The 16,540-nt window shown below is 40.9% G+C and overlaps 1 protein-coding gene across 3 annotated transcripts in view; it reads right to left on the minus strand.

The window, feature by feature from the left end:
• Positions 1 to 1,552: 1,552 nt before the first annotated feature.
• Positions 1,553 to 16,540, minus strand: part of IL1R2 (interleukin 1 receptor type 2) — a 38,849-nt gene continuing 23,861 nt past the window's right edge. For all 3 annotated transcript variants that reach the window (XM_060187393.1, XM_060187392.1, XM_007521869.2), the window contains exons 5-9: positions 13,462 to 13,636; positions 9,298 to 9,360; positions 7,101 to 7,236; positions 4,932 to 5,074; positions 1,553 to 1,745 (exon numbers count right to left, since the gene is read on the minus strand). In XM_060187393.1, the coding sequence (XP_060043376.1) occupies positions 1,564 to 1,745; positions 4,932 to 5,074; positions 7,101 to 7,236; positions 9,298 to 9,360; positions 13,462 to 13,636 (699 nt within the window). In that variant the 3' untranslated portion in view covers positions 1,553 to 1,563. The remainder of the gene's footprint in view (positions 1,746 to 4,931; positions 5,075 to 7,100; positions 7,237 to 9,297; positions 9,361 to 13,461; positions 13,637 to 16,540) is intronic.

A 16,540-nucleotide genomic window follows, 5' to 3' on the forward strand; every position in this document is an offset into this window, starting at 1 on the left:
ATTAGTTCTGCAAATATTTATTAAGTGCTTGGTGCATATCACAGGCATTATTAGTTATTCAACTAGGAATAAGTTGTGACCAAAATACCATCTCAGCCCACTTGGATATGCCATCCCAATGGGGGAAACAGACAAACACACAATGAAAGATCTGGTAGTGGTGAGAACCATAGTAACACAAAGCAGAGTCAGGTATAGACAGCAGCAGGAGGAAGTGTTCTTTAGAGGAGTCTCAGAGAAGTTCACACTTGAACAAAGGCCCAAATAGGCACAAGAATTTTAAATGCTAATTTTCTTGCAATTTCATTTTTTTTTTTAGTATTTGCTTATTCCCTTTTGTTGCCCTTGTTTTATTGTTGTAGTTACTATTGTTGTCATTGTTGTTGGATAGGACAGAGAGAAATGGAGAGAGGAGGGGAAGACAGAGAAGGGGAGAGAAAGACACCTGCAGACCTGCTTCACTGCCTGTGAAGCGACTCCCCTGCAGGTGGGGAGCTGGGGCTCCAACAGGGATCCTTAAGTAGGTCCTTGCGCTTTGCACCATGTGCGCTTAACCTGTTGTGCTACCGCCGGACTCCCACAATTTGATTTTTTTGAACACTAATTTAATTGGACCTTACTTCATGTAAGTATACATATAATATAATAGGCAACTTATATAACCAGTTCTGGTTATTTCTCTCCAGCAAATATGCAGTTATTGCACTACTTCTTCGTTTTTCAGGAACTTTGTTTGGAAATTGAATCTATCTCTTAGTACACTATTATGTCCTGATGTTTTTCTGACACTTGCCTCATGATTCTTTAAAAATATTTATTCCATTTTTGTTGCCCTTGTTTTATTGTTGTAGTTATTATTGTTGTTGTTGTTGATGTTGTCGTTGTTGGATAGGACAGAGAGAAATGTTGAGAGGAGGGAAGACAGAGAGTAGGAGAGAAAGACAGACACCTGCAGACCTGATTCACAGCTTGTGAGGTGACTCCCCTGCAGGTGGGGAGCCAGGGACTTGAACCGGGATCCTTACGCTGGTCTTTGCACTTTGCGCCACGTGAGCTTAACCCATTGCACTACCGCCTGACTCCCACTTCATGATTTTTTTTTAACCATCAGTTTGAAAGAAAGCCACAAATTCTTGCTGACTTTTCTTCTTCTGCATTCTAAATCATCCTTTCTGATCTCAAAAAGGAATTCTGTCTTCCCTAAGGTCACTCTGCTATAATTCTTTTTGTATTTATAAGTCTTCCCAAAGTGGATAGCCAAAATAGACTTTTAATATATTTTAGTTAAATAAACGAATACATTTCAAAACTCGTTTAGTTGTCTTTAAGTCTTTCCAAGTCTGAGTGACTCACTTTTTTAAATAGGCTACAAGTACCAAAGCTACTCACCCACCCACATGCAATTTGCTCTTGCCATTCTATTTCAGAACAAACTTTGCATTAAGACTTCTTTTACTGAAAACCCAACATAAATGCAGCACTTTGTTAAACAACTGAGGAAAACAGGAAATTTCATTAAAATATAGATTTACTTCTACAAGGAAGGACACAGTTTGCATTTTACTATTTTATTTCCTTTATTTTACTTGAATAGGATTGAAAATTTTGATGGTCAGTCTTTACCAGTGTTAAACCACGATGTTTCTTCGTCCTATTTTTACAGCGTCTGTGCATCCATATTCCCCCCAAAACCAAGAAGATCAGGGACAGGGGTGCCAGTGCAATCCCCCAGGAGAATGTGGCAGCTGTAGAAAGAACAGAGTCACGTGAGTACTAGTGTTTCCTAATAAATGTAGGCTGAATTACAGAAAGCATGTTTCTTATGCTGAGAAAAAATGAAATCTATAGCATTAGGGAAACAAGTAAGGTGAAACAAAAATCCATGACAGAAATGTGACTATATGCCAATGGGATAACTTTGTGCCTTCAATTGGGTGGTGTGTATTAATACTGTGTTCTGGTGTAATGAGATGGCTTACCTAGAAGAGCACATTCTACCATATGGCAGGATGTGGATCTGAACCCCTGACTACCACATGGGAACACCTGCAAGGGGGAAGTTTCATGAGTGGAGCAGCTCTGTGGTATCTCTCTTTCTACCTCTGTCTTCTACCCCTCTCTGCTTTTCCCTCTCAGCAGATAAATATAGTTGAGTGGGAATGATGGAATTGTGCATATGTGAAGTGGCATCAACAAAAAGAAGAAGCTGTGGTCTGTGTTAGCTATTTGTAGTATAACTATGATATAATTTGGCCCTTTCCAATGAGTGGCATTTGGGTTAACTGAAGTTATCATGAAAATTAAAACTAACTTTTAAATAAAGGAGATTTAGGTATTAAGATGATTGAATGCCTCCAACCATTGTATGTATTACGTACTTCTATCTCTGTGTTATTAAAAAAAAAAATCAAGGGACTATGAATAAGATGTTAAATAATAAACACAAAAGCACAAGTGTTAGTAGAAATACTGTTGATGAAACAAATAGTTTGTTTATTTTTCAGTCTGTCAAGGCATAGAGAAATCAACAACAGTATCAGACTACTTCTCCAAATGATTCTTCCATCTTAAAATCCTACAAGACTGAAATGAGTGAACCTCTGTCTTGAGTAGCCATTTTGATACACCTCTCAGTCCTACTGAAAGACTTTTTAGCTGTGCCCACTGCCATTTTGGCCGACTCCATGAAGGACAGCAGGAACAGGGTTCATGTTATAGAGTTATTATTTGGGGGGGAGGGGATAAGTGTCAGTGCACCTAGTTGAGCTGCACATGTTAGCATGCTTAAGAACCCAGCTTGTAGCCCCCAATTCCCACCTACAGGAGGAAAGCTGCATGAACAGTGAAGCAGATCTACAGGTGTCTGTCTTTCTCCCTTTCTTTCTCCTCTTCCCCCTCAGTTTCTCTCTGTGCTATCTAGTAAAATAGAAGAAAAAAATGGAAAAAGAAAAAAGGTCAACAGGACCAGTGGATTTGTAGTGCTGGCACTGAGCCCCAGAGATATCCCTGGTGGCAATACAATAAATCAATCAATTAATTAATTAATTAATTAATTAAGAATTATTATTTTGGTTGTCACCAGGGCTTCAATGTTCCAGGATAACATTCCCAGATTAAGAGAGGCAGAGATAGAAGCTCCCTTCAACTATGGCTCAGGTTGAAACCAGGGAGCACACGGCAAAGCAGTAACACTATCCTAATGAGCTATTTGAGCAGTCATAGAAAGTGATTAAGGTTTCCAGCATCTGAACCAGACAAACCACAGGTTTCTTTAAGTCACCCATCAGTACCCCAGTAGAGGACTCTGCTTTCTGTGAGCTTCTCCATTTCCAAGTCTACCTGCCCACTCTCTCATAGAAATGGTCTGAAAGCATCAGCTTTTACGTCTGTGTCTGAAACCAATGGTTGTCCAACTTCAGTATGAAAGAAACATAGTAAGTTACAGCCTCTGATCTGAACCCAGGAGAATGCAGATGGATGAAGGGTGAGCCCAGGGGTCTCAGGTGAGAGATGCTTGCCAATGGAGCACTGACCACCATTATGGGGCACTGAAAAACCACTGGACAAAAGTTGTGTTGAACTTTCCTTCTCTGTTCTGAGATTGATCAATCCTCAACTTTCCAGTTAAAAGCTGTCTTCAAAGGGAGCCAGGCGATACGCAGCAGGTTATACACACATGGCGCAAAGCACAAGGACTGGGGCAAGGATCCAGGTTCAAGCCCCCAGCTCCCCACAGAGGAGTCCCTTCAAAGGCGGTGAAGCAGATCTGCCAGTGTCTGTCTTCTCCCCCCTCTATCTTCCCCTCCTCTTTCTATTTCTCTCTGTCCTATCCAACAATGACATTAATAACAACAAGAATAACAACAATGAAAAACAACTAGGGCAACAAAAGGGAAAATAAATAAATAATTTTTTTTTTAAATCTTAAAAAAAAAAAAGTTGTCTGCAGCTGCCATGCCAGAAAGAAAACATGGAGAGGGGAGTGCAGTCACTTTATCTCATTGCTGAAGACAGCGCAGAAGCATGATGAGATTCCATCTGGGGATTCCTTTGGTTTCCCTGTTGTCCCAGTGGGCTGTCACTAGATGATGCTGACAGCCTCTCTCTTTCCTGCTCGGTACTTAAACATAGAGAAGAAATCAATTTGGTCAAAATGATAATATGGCATGTCTCTTTTCTCTTTGTTTTTTCCCTGAAGTCTATAAAAGGGCACTAAGTTGATTTCACTATAACTTTCCTTTTATTTTTATTATTAGGTGGCTTTAACCCCAGTCCCTAGTTTCAGTCCCCAATTCATGGAGAATGAACTTTTTTTTTTTTTTAAAAAAAGAGATCTTTAACTCATTAATTAGAAAGAGAACCAGAGCACCACTCTGGCACATGTGCTACTGGGGATGGAACTCAGGACCTCATGCTTAATTCGCTGTGTCAGAACACATGAATATGAGGTTTTTCAGCTTCAGGATGAAGAATGCCCTCCCCTTAACCTTTTCACAAAGCCTTTCAGGAACCAATTAGTCTTGCTGATACAGCAGAGCTATAAGAGGATAGTTGGATCCGGGGAGATAATACAATGATTATGCAAAAGGACTTTTATGCCTGTGGCACCAGAGGTCTGTTAAATCCCCAGTAATACCATACACCAGAGCTGAATAATATTCCGATAAAATAAATAAATAAATAAATAAATAAGAATGGAAACTTTTTGTCTTTTTTTTTTCTTTGAAAAATCAGTTCGCTGTTCAAATTTTCACTTGACTAGAACCTCCGGAAGTCTACCTCCACCCTACAAAAAAATCATCCAAAGTCAAGGCATGTGTTTTCAGTGTTCTATCAGCAAGAAAGGCAAAGGCCTTCCTCATTGAGGAAGGTGTCCAGAACCCACAGAGTAGTCAGCATTCTTTTCCTTTTACAGTCCCCAAAATACATACCTTCTTTGACTGTGGTACGTAGAGTCTGAAAACTCAATGTGTTAAAAACAACACATTTAAAATCCATTTCCAAATCTTCTTTTATGACTGGATCAAAAATGAGGGGCACTTCAATGTAGTTCTCATTGTTTTCCGTGTATTCCCTGAGTTAGAAAATATGTGGTTAATTATGATGTGTCAAATATGATCTGATCTTTGTAGTGTCAACAGCTGGGTATTCTAAATTAGAGGGATCCATTGTGCTTAAATTGATGTCATCAAATTAGGAGAACTAGCAATCCATTGTATTTCTTTCATTTTGGTCAGTTCCTGATGCAGGAATGACATTGAAGGTATTAGACATTGTCATTGGGACTGTGGTTATAAGAACAATATTTTTACGGCACTTGATGAACAAAGAGCCAGTAGTGGGAATAAAAGAAAAAAAAAATCTGGTTTGGGGAAATTTGACTGTGTCTCCAATAAGTAATTTGCATATCTGGAGGGCAGGGAGTTTCCAGGACTCTGAGAGTCTCCTTCCCCTTCTCCATTGCCAGCTCTCATTCTGAAAGCTCAGGTTCAGAGCGGAGGGCTGCAGACAGGCTGGGGGATAAGCTCTAATCAGCACAACTGCCACCAGTAATGTTACAGGAATCTGAAGATACCTCTCTACTCTCTCTGAGAATGAATAAAAACATCATCATTGGGGGTCGGGCGGTAGGGCAGTTAAGCGCACGTGGTGCAGAGTGCAGGGACCGGCATAGGGATCCCGGTTCAAGCCCCTGGCTCCCCACCTGCAGGGAAGTCGCTTCACAGGCGGTGAAGCAGGTCTGCAAGTGTCTATCTTTCTCTCCCCCTCTGTATCTTCCCCTCCTCTCTCCATTTCTCTCTGTCCTATCCAACAACGAATGACATCAACAATAACAATAATAACCACAACAAGGCTACAACAATAAGGGCAACAAGAGGGGGGGGAAACATCATCATTGCTGTGAATCCACAAAGACCGTTTTTTGTTTCTTCTGTAAGAGCTGGGGTGAAATAGGTGCCTTCAAGTATGGAGACTGTAAGCAAGCTGCTGCTACAGGCCTGTTAGGTGTGAATGGGAATCTTTTGCCTTGAAGACTTGCCAGCAAACACATGCACTAAGCACACAGTATTTCACCCACTGAAATGCATCCAGAAGAACTGTTAGTGAAATGCATCCAAAAAACAGGCAAGTAAAACTTCAGGCCAATTTAGAGTATTGAAAGTGTAACTTAAAAAAACAACACTTTATCACTTTATAATTGGGAGCATTGAGTGATAGTCTGCCATGTTCACACACATGGTTCCCCTTTACAAGCTCTGATTGTTCTAATTTCAGTGTGAGAAAATATTTTCCAGAGATGAATGCTTCTGAGAACAGAAATCTTCCTTTTCATAGTCATCTCCATTAGAGACTGAGGCAGCCCACAGTTCTCTGTGAAACAGGAGGCTCACAGCCACTGTGGCTAAGATCCAGTCTTTTTCAAGATTTGAGAAAATATTTGACATTCCAGTCACAGGGTGGGGGATATAAATCTATTCGCCCCAAAAATATTTGCTTAAAAACTGCAAAAATAGGGAGCTGGGTGGTGGTACACTGGGTTGAGTGTGCATATTATGAAGCATAAGGACCTGCACAAGGATCCTGGTTCAAGCTCCTGGCTCCCCACCTACAAGAGGGTTGCTTCTTTCTCTCTCCCTCTTTATCTCCCGTCCTCTCTCAATTTTTCTCTGTCCTATCCAAAATATTGAAAAAATGGCCACAGGAGCAGTGGATTCACAGTGCAGGCACTGAGCACCAGCAATAATCCTGAAAACAAAAAAACAAAAAAAAACTGCAAAAATTAAGAAGTGAGTGTTTATAATTCTACAGCTAGAAACTGTAATGTCAATATCAACTAATCCACCGCAACTCAGGGCTTACACAGTTCTCATAAAACTCATTCTCGGCAAAACTCAACACATTTTTTATCCTAAAAATTGAACCATTTAGAATTTTTTAAAAATTTTCTGTTGTTTGTTTTGAATGTGGTATGTGTATCCTATTGAAAAGTTGGCTATAAAACTATAAATCTTCAAGAGGAAGAGAGGGAAACTGTGGAGGTCTCATTCAGCTCTGCTGGGATGTGGCTTCTGAGTTGATACAGTGAGTCACACACTTACTGGCGCAGCCCTTCAGTCACTCGGCCTTCGGGGTAGGCACTCTCTATGTCGGTGTTGTTGGCCATCCACCATAGCATGGTGCTAGATTGTGTGCCAGATCCCAGAAACACCTTACATGGGATCACCAGTTTTGACCCTGCAGGTAGCAAGATACAGAACATCAACCATCTGGACTCAGTCAGGAAACATGATCACCCCACCTCCTGGACATATCAGCCAACCCTTTTCTATTTCTTTATGAGAGAACTTCACTGACAACTCCTTATTAGAAAGAGACTTAGTTCCTATAACTATGCTTTTTAAGTACCTCCAATGCCCTCACTTGGCCTCTGTGGCAGAGAAAAACCCAAAGGCAAATTACTTTTCCATGACCACTCAGTTCTCAATAATTGTCCACAATTATTCCAGTAATCTTAAAAAAAAAAAAAAAAAAGATAGATGGTGTGTGATTCCTGTCTCTTTGCCCACTGTTGGCCTCGTGTTTTCCCTGGGAGCTCTTCATTTCCATATCATATTCATTTCAGACTGACCCCTAAATTTTATACAAATGGTGCTCTTCTGCATGTAGGAAAAACACTGTGCCAGTACCAAGTCCCCTGTCTCAGTTATCCATATTTCTTAAGTTATCCAAGGGGAGGAAGAAAAAAGGAGCAGTTCTTTCCCACTTACATCTTTCTGGTATGTGTGGGAGGGGAGAGTAGACCTCCCTGCAGCGTGTCTAGTAAGGCACTTGGTCACACTTCATGTTCCAAATGTCAACTTGTCCTCCTCTTCCACCCTCACCCCTTATGACCTTAAAGATTTTCAGCTAAATGTAACCTGTTAAGCCAGATCTAATGTGACTCTGTCAAGCATATCAGTGCTTTCAAAGCCACCAGCTGGGAATCCAGCTCCATGCAGGTTGGGATCACTGAGGAGACAGGGTGCTAGGATTCCCATCAGCATTGAACCAGTGTCTTCCTCGCCCCCTAGCCCTCACTCCCAAGCTTCCAGGTAGCTGTTCCAAGAACCAAAGCAGCCACTAGGAGCCAGAGCAAACATGGCAGGCAGCAAACCCAGTGTCTGCAGAAAAGTGCCTCCTTCCCTATGCCACCAGCTGAAGCTTAAGATATAAACCCAAAACCACCGAAGAAAAACATACATACATACATAGAAACCTGTGGCTAAGGCTTCATAAAGGAGCATGTGCTGGAGAGAGAGTTCACTCCGGAGGCATAAGGCTGGCCATGAGTGTGCCCTGGGTTCAAGCTCCGACACTTTACAGGAGGTGCTATGGCACAGGGGAAACTCTGGGGTTGTAGTGTCCTGCCCTGCCTCTCTGTCTCTTTATTTTAATAATAATAACAATAATAATAATAAACCAGACCAGGAGGTGCATAGATCACACAAGGTCCCAGCTATGCCAAAATTAACAATAATAAAATAAATCAGCACAAACTGATGAAAATCATTACACAAAAACATCCTCACAGACACACAGATGCACAGATAAACTGTGAATCCCAGAGGCCAAGTGTAGCTTTTTTTTTTTTTTTAAGTCACCAAGATCCCATGGACAACCTTTCCTTTTAGAAAATGAAAGAAATAAAACCTCCCTACCAGGTCATGATCAGGACTGAAAGTCACCCCACCAGACATAGGAAGTTCATCAAGGAAGCATGTACAGCCAGATAGCCTCACTACACAGGATGAACATATCACCAGATATCAGTGTCAGTCATTTTCATCATACCTCTCAGCCTATTAACTGGATCATTCTGGCAAGTATCTGTCTCTAAATAGCCAGCAGTGGTAGGATCAGTCTCACTTCACAAAGGAGTTCTAGGGGGAATGCTGAGTACCAACCAGGCTTTGGTATGAGTAAGGAAAAAGTACTTTCTAAGGAAGTCATTTGTTTGTTAACCTTTGACTATAGTTAATAACTGCTGTGGAAATGTGCAGACTTTTAGATTTGTATAGACAGGGCTTTTATGAAGCATGTTATACCTGCTTTTGCTCAATTCCATTTCCAACAACATTTGGCAAAAGGAAATGTTTCCTTGTACTTTTGACCTCTCACACTGGGGGTCTAGGCTCTCTTCCCAGGTACACTGCACACCACAGGGGAGGGGGCAGTCAGCCGAAACAGGGTCCCAGGATTCCCAAGATTTTAATTGCAGATAGTTAACAGCTGGTTACAGAGTCCTGCAGGCCTTACCCAGAGAAGTCAATATGGTCTGGCGTGGAGAGATAATAACAGGAATTGTCTCCTCTTGTCTTTCTGGGAAATATATGAGGAAAGAGATTCAATTAAGACTTCAAGTTGAGGTTCAAATTCTATTGTTTTGCTAATTAACAAAGTTATCCTTTACAGTGTGGGACTACTTTAGCCTCTGCCTGGCAAAGGAAACAGGCTCTTCACAAAACTCAGTAGCTTTAGCCAATACTTTTCCCAGAAGAGAGATTACTGGCAAAGGCCACAAGCACACATTCTGCTGCCAGATGTTTTTTGCTCTGTGATAAGCAGTTAACCATTCCCCTGCCCGACTTCCTGAGTGGTTTCTTAATAGTTGATATACATAATGATTTAGCCTGTTTAAAAAGAGACAAGAGACCCAAAATGGAGCCACTTGTCAGTAAACCAAGATTTAATTCCTAATTACTCAGTCTCTCCCAGAAGTGTAGCCTCTAAGTACATAAGTGGTGGATTCCCAGTGTGCAATACTTAGGTCTCCCCTATAAGCCATTCTGTCCCCCTACAGACAGTGATATTGCCGAAACAATTCTTTTTTAATGTAATTTTATTTTTACTAACTGGGGTGACTCATTCTCCCCCCCCCCAGCCATTTTATTGGACAGGACAGAGAGAAATTAACCTGCTTCACCACTTGTAAGGCATCCCCACCCCTGCAGGTGGAAAGCTGGGACTTGAACCCTGATACACCTGCAGGGACGGGGATGCCTTACAACTGGTGGAGCAGGTCTGCAGGTGTCTATCTTTCTCCCTCTCTGTCTTCCCTTCCTCTCTCAATTTCTCTCTGACCTATCTGTGCTTAAGCAGGTACGCCAACACCTACCCACCCTCTTCAAAACGATTCTCTCATCCTGTTTCCACCATCTGCCCTTTCTGCTTATCAAACCCACCCAGCATGTATAGCTCTTGGGATGACTTTTCTATTTGCTGGATGAGATAATGCTTGATTCATGAACCATCTGATAAGCACAACTGTGTCTTTGAATGCATTCAGTTGCATTATTGTTGAGCTTTGCTGTTTTTGTTTTTACAACCCCAATAAATACCTCCTCTCAAATATCTCAGATATCTCCTTCTACTCTATTTCCACCTCTCCTGAGTGCCTGATACATGCCATGGAAGAAATGCTTTGAAAAGAAAGAATAAGATAAAAAGACACAATAGCTCAGGACCACTTATTTGCAAAGCTGTTCCAGACTGAGGGACAATTGCACTAGCCCAGCATGGGCAGCTCTATGTCTTATTAACTGGGAAGATTCACCCTCGGTGGGGTGGGGGAGGATGCTGAGGTGGGTTTGCCAAAAAATTAGTACCCCAGCACATTGAAGGAAGCTTCAGTGGGGGTGATTTCGCACTTGCTCTCCCCCTCTCTGCCTTGCTGTATCTCAAAAAAAAAAAAAAAAAAAAAAAAGAGCAACAAGAACTCCTTTCAGGACTGACTATCCCTACTATCCCCTCACTCCATTCTTTCCCCAAATGTAGTTTCCCAAACATGACAGGGAGCCTTTTTTTTTTTTTCCCCTCCTCCAGGGTTATTGCTGGGCTCGGTGCCTGCACCATGAATCCACCGCTCCTGGAGGCCATTTTCCCCCCCTTTTGTTGCCCTTGTTGTAGCTTCGTTGTGGTTATTATTATTGCCCTTGTTGACGCAATTCGTTGTTGGACAGGACAGAGAGAAATGGAGAGAGGACGGGAAGACAGAGAAGGGGAGAGAAAGATAGACACCTGCAGACCTGCTTCACCGCCTGTGAAGCGACTCCCCTGCAGGTGGGGAGCCGGGGGCTCGAACCGGGATCCTTACGCCGGTCCCTGCGCTTTGCGCCACATGCGCTTAACCCACTGCGCCACCGCCCGACCCCCGACAGGGAGCTTTTTCATCTCTCCCCAGGCCAACTAAATTAAAGCATGAATTCTTAAACTCAACGCCATGCTAGCATCACTGGGACGTGTGGTAAGCTCAGATTGATATATTCTCCATTTTCTAATTCAGTAGTAATTGGATGGGACTTTGGATGCCTAACAAGTACTAAGTCAAATGAGCCATGCATGGCTTGTCATCCAACATCACTTTGGAATCACTATGAGAGCGCCGTAAAACATTTGAGTTGGTCGCCCCCTAGTGTTCCTGTATAGAATCGCATGAGCCGACTTACTCTGGCCCTTCAAAGACACAGTAAGTACTCATTCTGTTTAAAAGAACAAAAACTTGGTATGAATTAATTCACATCAGTTGTAAAAGAAACTAAAGATAGAGATTTCAGTTCATCTGAGATAAAATTCTTCTTTTAATAGAAATGGTTTTCTGAGAAAAAAATTTCCCCTCATTTATAATTATTTAATACTTTTATGTTTTCATAGCATTCTGAGATGCTCATAAGAGTCCGGTTGTGTTTTTCAATATATAAAGAGTCGTCTTTTTCATAGCAGAATCCAAGACTTAAACACGTTTATGCTCTTTTCACAAACCTTGCAGTTCAACATGTGGGAGTAAATACGGAACAAAATTTAAATACTAATCAACGCTCTTCATAATGTCACCCAGTGAAAGACAGTTACTAGATGGTGTCACTCATGTGTAGAGTATAGAGAACTGAAACACACTGAAAAACAGAAGTAAACAAACTGTCTCTAAGACTGAGAACTGTGGTGATTATCCCTGAGAGGCTGAGAGCACAGAACTTTGGTGGTGGGTGCAGCATGGAGCAATATCCTATAATCCCACAATATTGAAAACCACTATTAATTAAAAAAAAAAAAAACTTACCAGCTTGACGAGGAAATAAAGAAAGGAAGGAAAGAAGGAGAAAAGAAAGAAAGGAGATGCATGCTACCATTCAGAACAAACAAAACAATAAAACCCAGGTTTCAGGCCCCAAATTTGGGAGTGGTTTTGGAAATTTTCAATCCTTCTTGAATAAACTACTTAAAGGTACAGCACATATATATCATATCCCTTTTCTCTACTGTTTAACTGTAATATTAAATAAAACTGATAAAGGGGAGTATACACTTCACAATTCCATTCTTTATTGTTTAAAATACTTGAAGGGTAGCAGAAAAATTATTGAGTTAGATCCTGGTAAAAGAGCAAGAAACTGACACAAAAGGGTATTGGAGAGTCTCTTTTAAATGGTAAAAATCTTAGCCACCAGTGCCATAGCACTTCATGGGCATACAAAAAGAGGGGCACCTGTTTTTTGTCCAAAAATAGCTCACCCCTTTCCTAGAGAAATAATTCCTATTATTATAGGATTATTAGAAATTATTTGTTCTTCTGTTACTTTAAAGAGGTTTCTTTACTTTTCTTCTTTCTCTTTTTTTTCTCTTACTTTGAACTCTCCCTTCTCCTTCCTAAGCCAATAAATACACCTTTTATTGTCTAAATATTTTTCATGTTTGTGTGTGAGTTTACCTATGAAGTCCCATTGACTTAAAGGATTAAGCTATTGGCACAATATTATTTTTTTACTCTTTTTTTATTTTGCTTTTATTTCCTTTTTGTTGCCCTTGTTTTATTGTTGTTGTAATTATTATTGTTGTTACTGATGTCGTTGTCGTTGGACAGGACAGAGAGAAATGGAGACAGGAAGGGAAGACAGAGTGGAGAGAACAACACCTGCAGACCAGCTTCACCGCCTATGAAGCAACTCTCCTGCAGGTGGGGAGCCAGGGGCTCGAACCGGGATCCTTACGCCCGTCCTTGCACTTTGCACCACGTGTGCTTAACCCGCCATGCTACTGCCCGACCCCCCACAATATTATTTTTAAGCAGAACTAACTTTAATCAATGAGAATTCTCACTATTCGAAATCCCAGTTTCAAAAGCAAATAGACATACCTTGAGGAAGGCCAAAAGGGGAAAGTTTCCACTGGTTCTACCAAAGCATGGTCTCCTATGACTTCCTCTTAACAAGCTTTCCTCAAACAACAAGCAGCTTTCTCAACTCTTTCAGAGTCACACACACACACACACACACACACACACACTTCTAATCTTCAGGGGACTTGATGAATCTGTTTTCATTTCATGTCAAAGATATGCAAAGAATTTTCTGTGAACACTGACTTGTTCTTTACATGCTCAGTAATGAGCCAAGGCAAAGAGGTACCTTGACGGCCAGTACTTACTGTTGACACGTAGTTCGATGTTCCTGGTGACATTGTATTGTACGCCTTCATGGACAAAGGTCATGGCACAGCTGTAATAGCCAGCATCCTCTGCAGACACATTGAGCAGGATTAAGCGAGTAGTTCCCCTCACACTTATAAAATTTTTTTTGTCTTGATCCAAAAGGACAGAATCCTTCAGGGGAAATATTCTTCATGTTAGACAACACACTAATTAATAAGTCAAAAATCTATGACAAGAATCAGTATTATCAGTCAGTGCTGTATTTGCCACCTAAGATGATCTCAACGATTTATTTTGCAAATATACTTTGAACAAACTTTTAATTCTGTTCTTGAGTAATACTGCTAGTGCAGAAAACAAGGTGTTCAGGATATAGCTCACTGGGTAGAGGGGTAGAGGGCACACTTTACATCTTTACAAGGACTTGAGTTAGAACCCCAGAACCACATGAGAGCAAAGGGAGAGCCCCATAGATGGTGGAGAAGTGCTATGGTGTCTGCTCTCTGTCTTCATCTTCATCCTTCTCTCCTTTCATCTACCTGCCTACCCCCTCGAAAAAGAACTATCAGATGAAAATAGTCCTCCTGCTCATGTGTGAGATCCCAGCACTGCATTAAAAATAATAACGATGAATAAATAATAAAAATATATTAAAATCAGTTATTTGTCTAACCATGTGTTGACAAAGCACAGTGGAGAATAAAAATAAACTCTTCTTTAACAAAATAAGCAATTTATTGATAAAATACAAATGTAAGTATGACACTTGTCACAGACCCGAGGAAAGAGCAGTATCGTATAGTCACTGGTTCTGTAGGGGACGATAGTCAGAAGAGATGGTGTCGCAGCAATGATTTTAAAACAATCTCCACCGTTCAGAGACAGTAATAATAGACAAGAAAATTGGAAGAAAAAAACTGAATAGGAGAATGAACCCATGCTTCTCATATGGACAAAGGAGAGTGTGGGTTCTGAGAATAACACTTCAACAGAAGGTCTCCAATAAAATCAAAACAGCTGCATGGTGTTAAAGAAAATATGCTAACAAGCACAAAATGTTTTCAGGAACATTTCTTTCAAAACCACGATGGTTAAAAGCTCACAAAAGCTGGGAGTATGGATCGACCTGCCAACACCCATGTCCAGCAGAGAAGCAATTACAGAAGCCAGACCTTCCACCTTCTGTACCCCATAATGATCCTGGGTCCATACTCCCAGAGGAATAAAGAATAGGAAAGCTTCCAATGGAGGGGATGGGATGTGGAACTCTGGTGGTGGGAACTGTGTGGAATTGTACCCTGATAAATTGTTCATTTATCCAATGAACTTGTAGATCATTATTAAATCAATAATAAAAGAGAAACTTGCAATAGTCAAATGCAATATTTCATTTCAGATTCTTTTTTATCTTTATTATTGGATAGAGACAGCCAGAAATCAAGAGGTGAGAGAGAGAGAGAGAGAGAGAGAGAGAGAGAGGCCTGCAGCCCTGCTTCACCACTCACAAAACTTTCCCCCTGCAGGTGGGCACTGGGGGCTTGAACCCAGGTCCTTGTGCATTGTAACATGTGCACCACTGCCTGGCCCCCTGTCATCATAGATTCTTACTCTGCATAAGAACACTGATCGCAGTGGAATCGTTTATTAGGCAGATGGCTCATGAGGTACTATTTCCCAGTACATTTACTAAACTGAAACATTATTTCTTTCATGAGAGGTCTGATATGAGAAAAGTCAGAGGGTTCAAAACCATAAGTTTTCCAAGACTCATAAGCACCAGAGCTTTCCTGTGTGATAGTCAAAGGGCCTAGTCATTTGGGTAACAGTACTGTCTTCACCATTTACCAGATGTGTGGCACTGGATATGTCCCTAACAGTTCTGTGTATCAGTGTCTTAATCTGCAGGGTGAAGATGTTAACACTCAGTGCTCTATTGGGTTTCACATCAAGGAGTTCAGAACACACATATATTAGTCATGCCCAAGGATGAGTTTCTTTATTATGACAAAAAAAAAGATTAAAAGTATCTCATTAGCATCCTTGTCCTCCATATTTATTGGTTACCAACAAACGTGTTTCATATGCTTCTCTAACCCTCAAAAAGGACAAAGAGAAAAAAGAGAAAAAACCCAGGCAGTAGAATAAGTAGCTAAATGTCATTTTACAGAGGCAGCAGATTTTAAAGATGAAATTACTTGGTGGTGCAACAAGTAACTGAAGGAAAAGTGTTCCACACCCAAACTGGTCAACCATAGAACTGTGCTCTGGCCTGACAGGTCACTTTTCTCCCGTCTCCTCTGTCTGGTCTTCCTAAATCCAAAGACAGTTCCTTCTGTAACTGGGCTGATAATTCACAGGAAATGGCTATTTTTTTTTTACTACTTTTAGAAAAAGCATTTGAAATAATTGTGTGTGTGTGTGTGTGTGTGTGTGTGTGCCTTGTAATCATAACATCACATGCTGGTATGAAACACGTTTATTGGTAACCAATAAATATGTTTCATATTTGCCTGACAGAAGTTGTAAAACAAGAAAAGAAGAGAAAACACTAAGCAGAACTTGGACTGGAGCTGGTGTGTTGCACCAAAGTAAAAGACTCTGGGGTGGGAGGGAGGGGAGTACAGGTCCTGGAACATGATGGCAGAGGACCTAGTGAGGGTTGTATTGTTATGTGGAAAACTGGGAAATGTTATGCATGTACAAACTGTTGTATTTACTGTTGACTGTAAAGTATTAATCCTCCAATAAAGACATTTTTTAAAAAAATTTTAAAAGGCTTATTAATATGCTTGCTTTTTCATTTCTACAAGAGACAGGTGGAGACCAGAACACTGCTCAGCTCTGTCGTAGGTGGTGCTGAGGATGGAGCCTAAGAACTCAGGATGCAACTCTGTGCCCTTACGTGTTGAGCTATCTCCTTGGCCCTTGTGGACTTTTTGAAAACTCTTAATATGCACATAATACTGTTAGATAAGTGAACAGGGTTGCTTTTTATTTTTTTTATTTTTATAGAAATATGCCAGAGTGAAAAGGTCTATTTTACTGCATTTTACTCATGCTTTATTTCCTATCTTG

This window comes from Erinaceus europaeus, chromosome 3, assembly GCF_950295315.1.
Source record: "Erinaceus europaeus chromosome 3, mEriEur2.1, whole genome shotgun sequence".
Lineage (NCBI taxonomy): Eukaryota > Metazoa > Chordata > Mammalia > Eulipotyphla > Erinaceidae > Erinaceus > Erinaceus europaeus.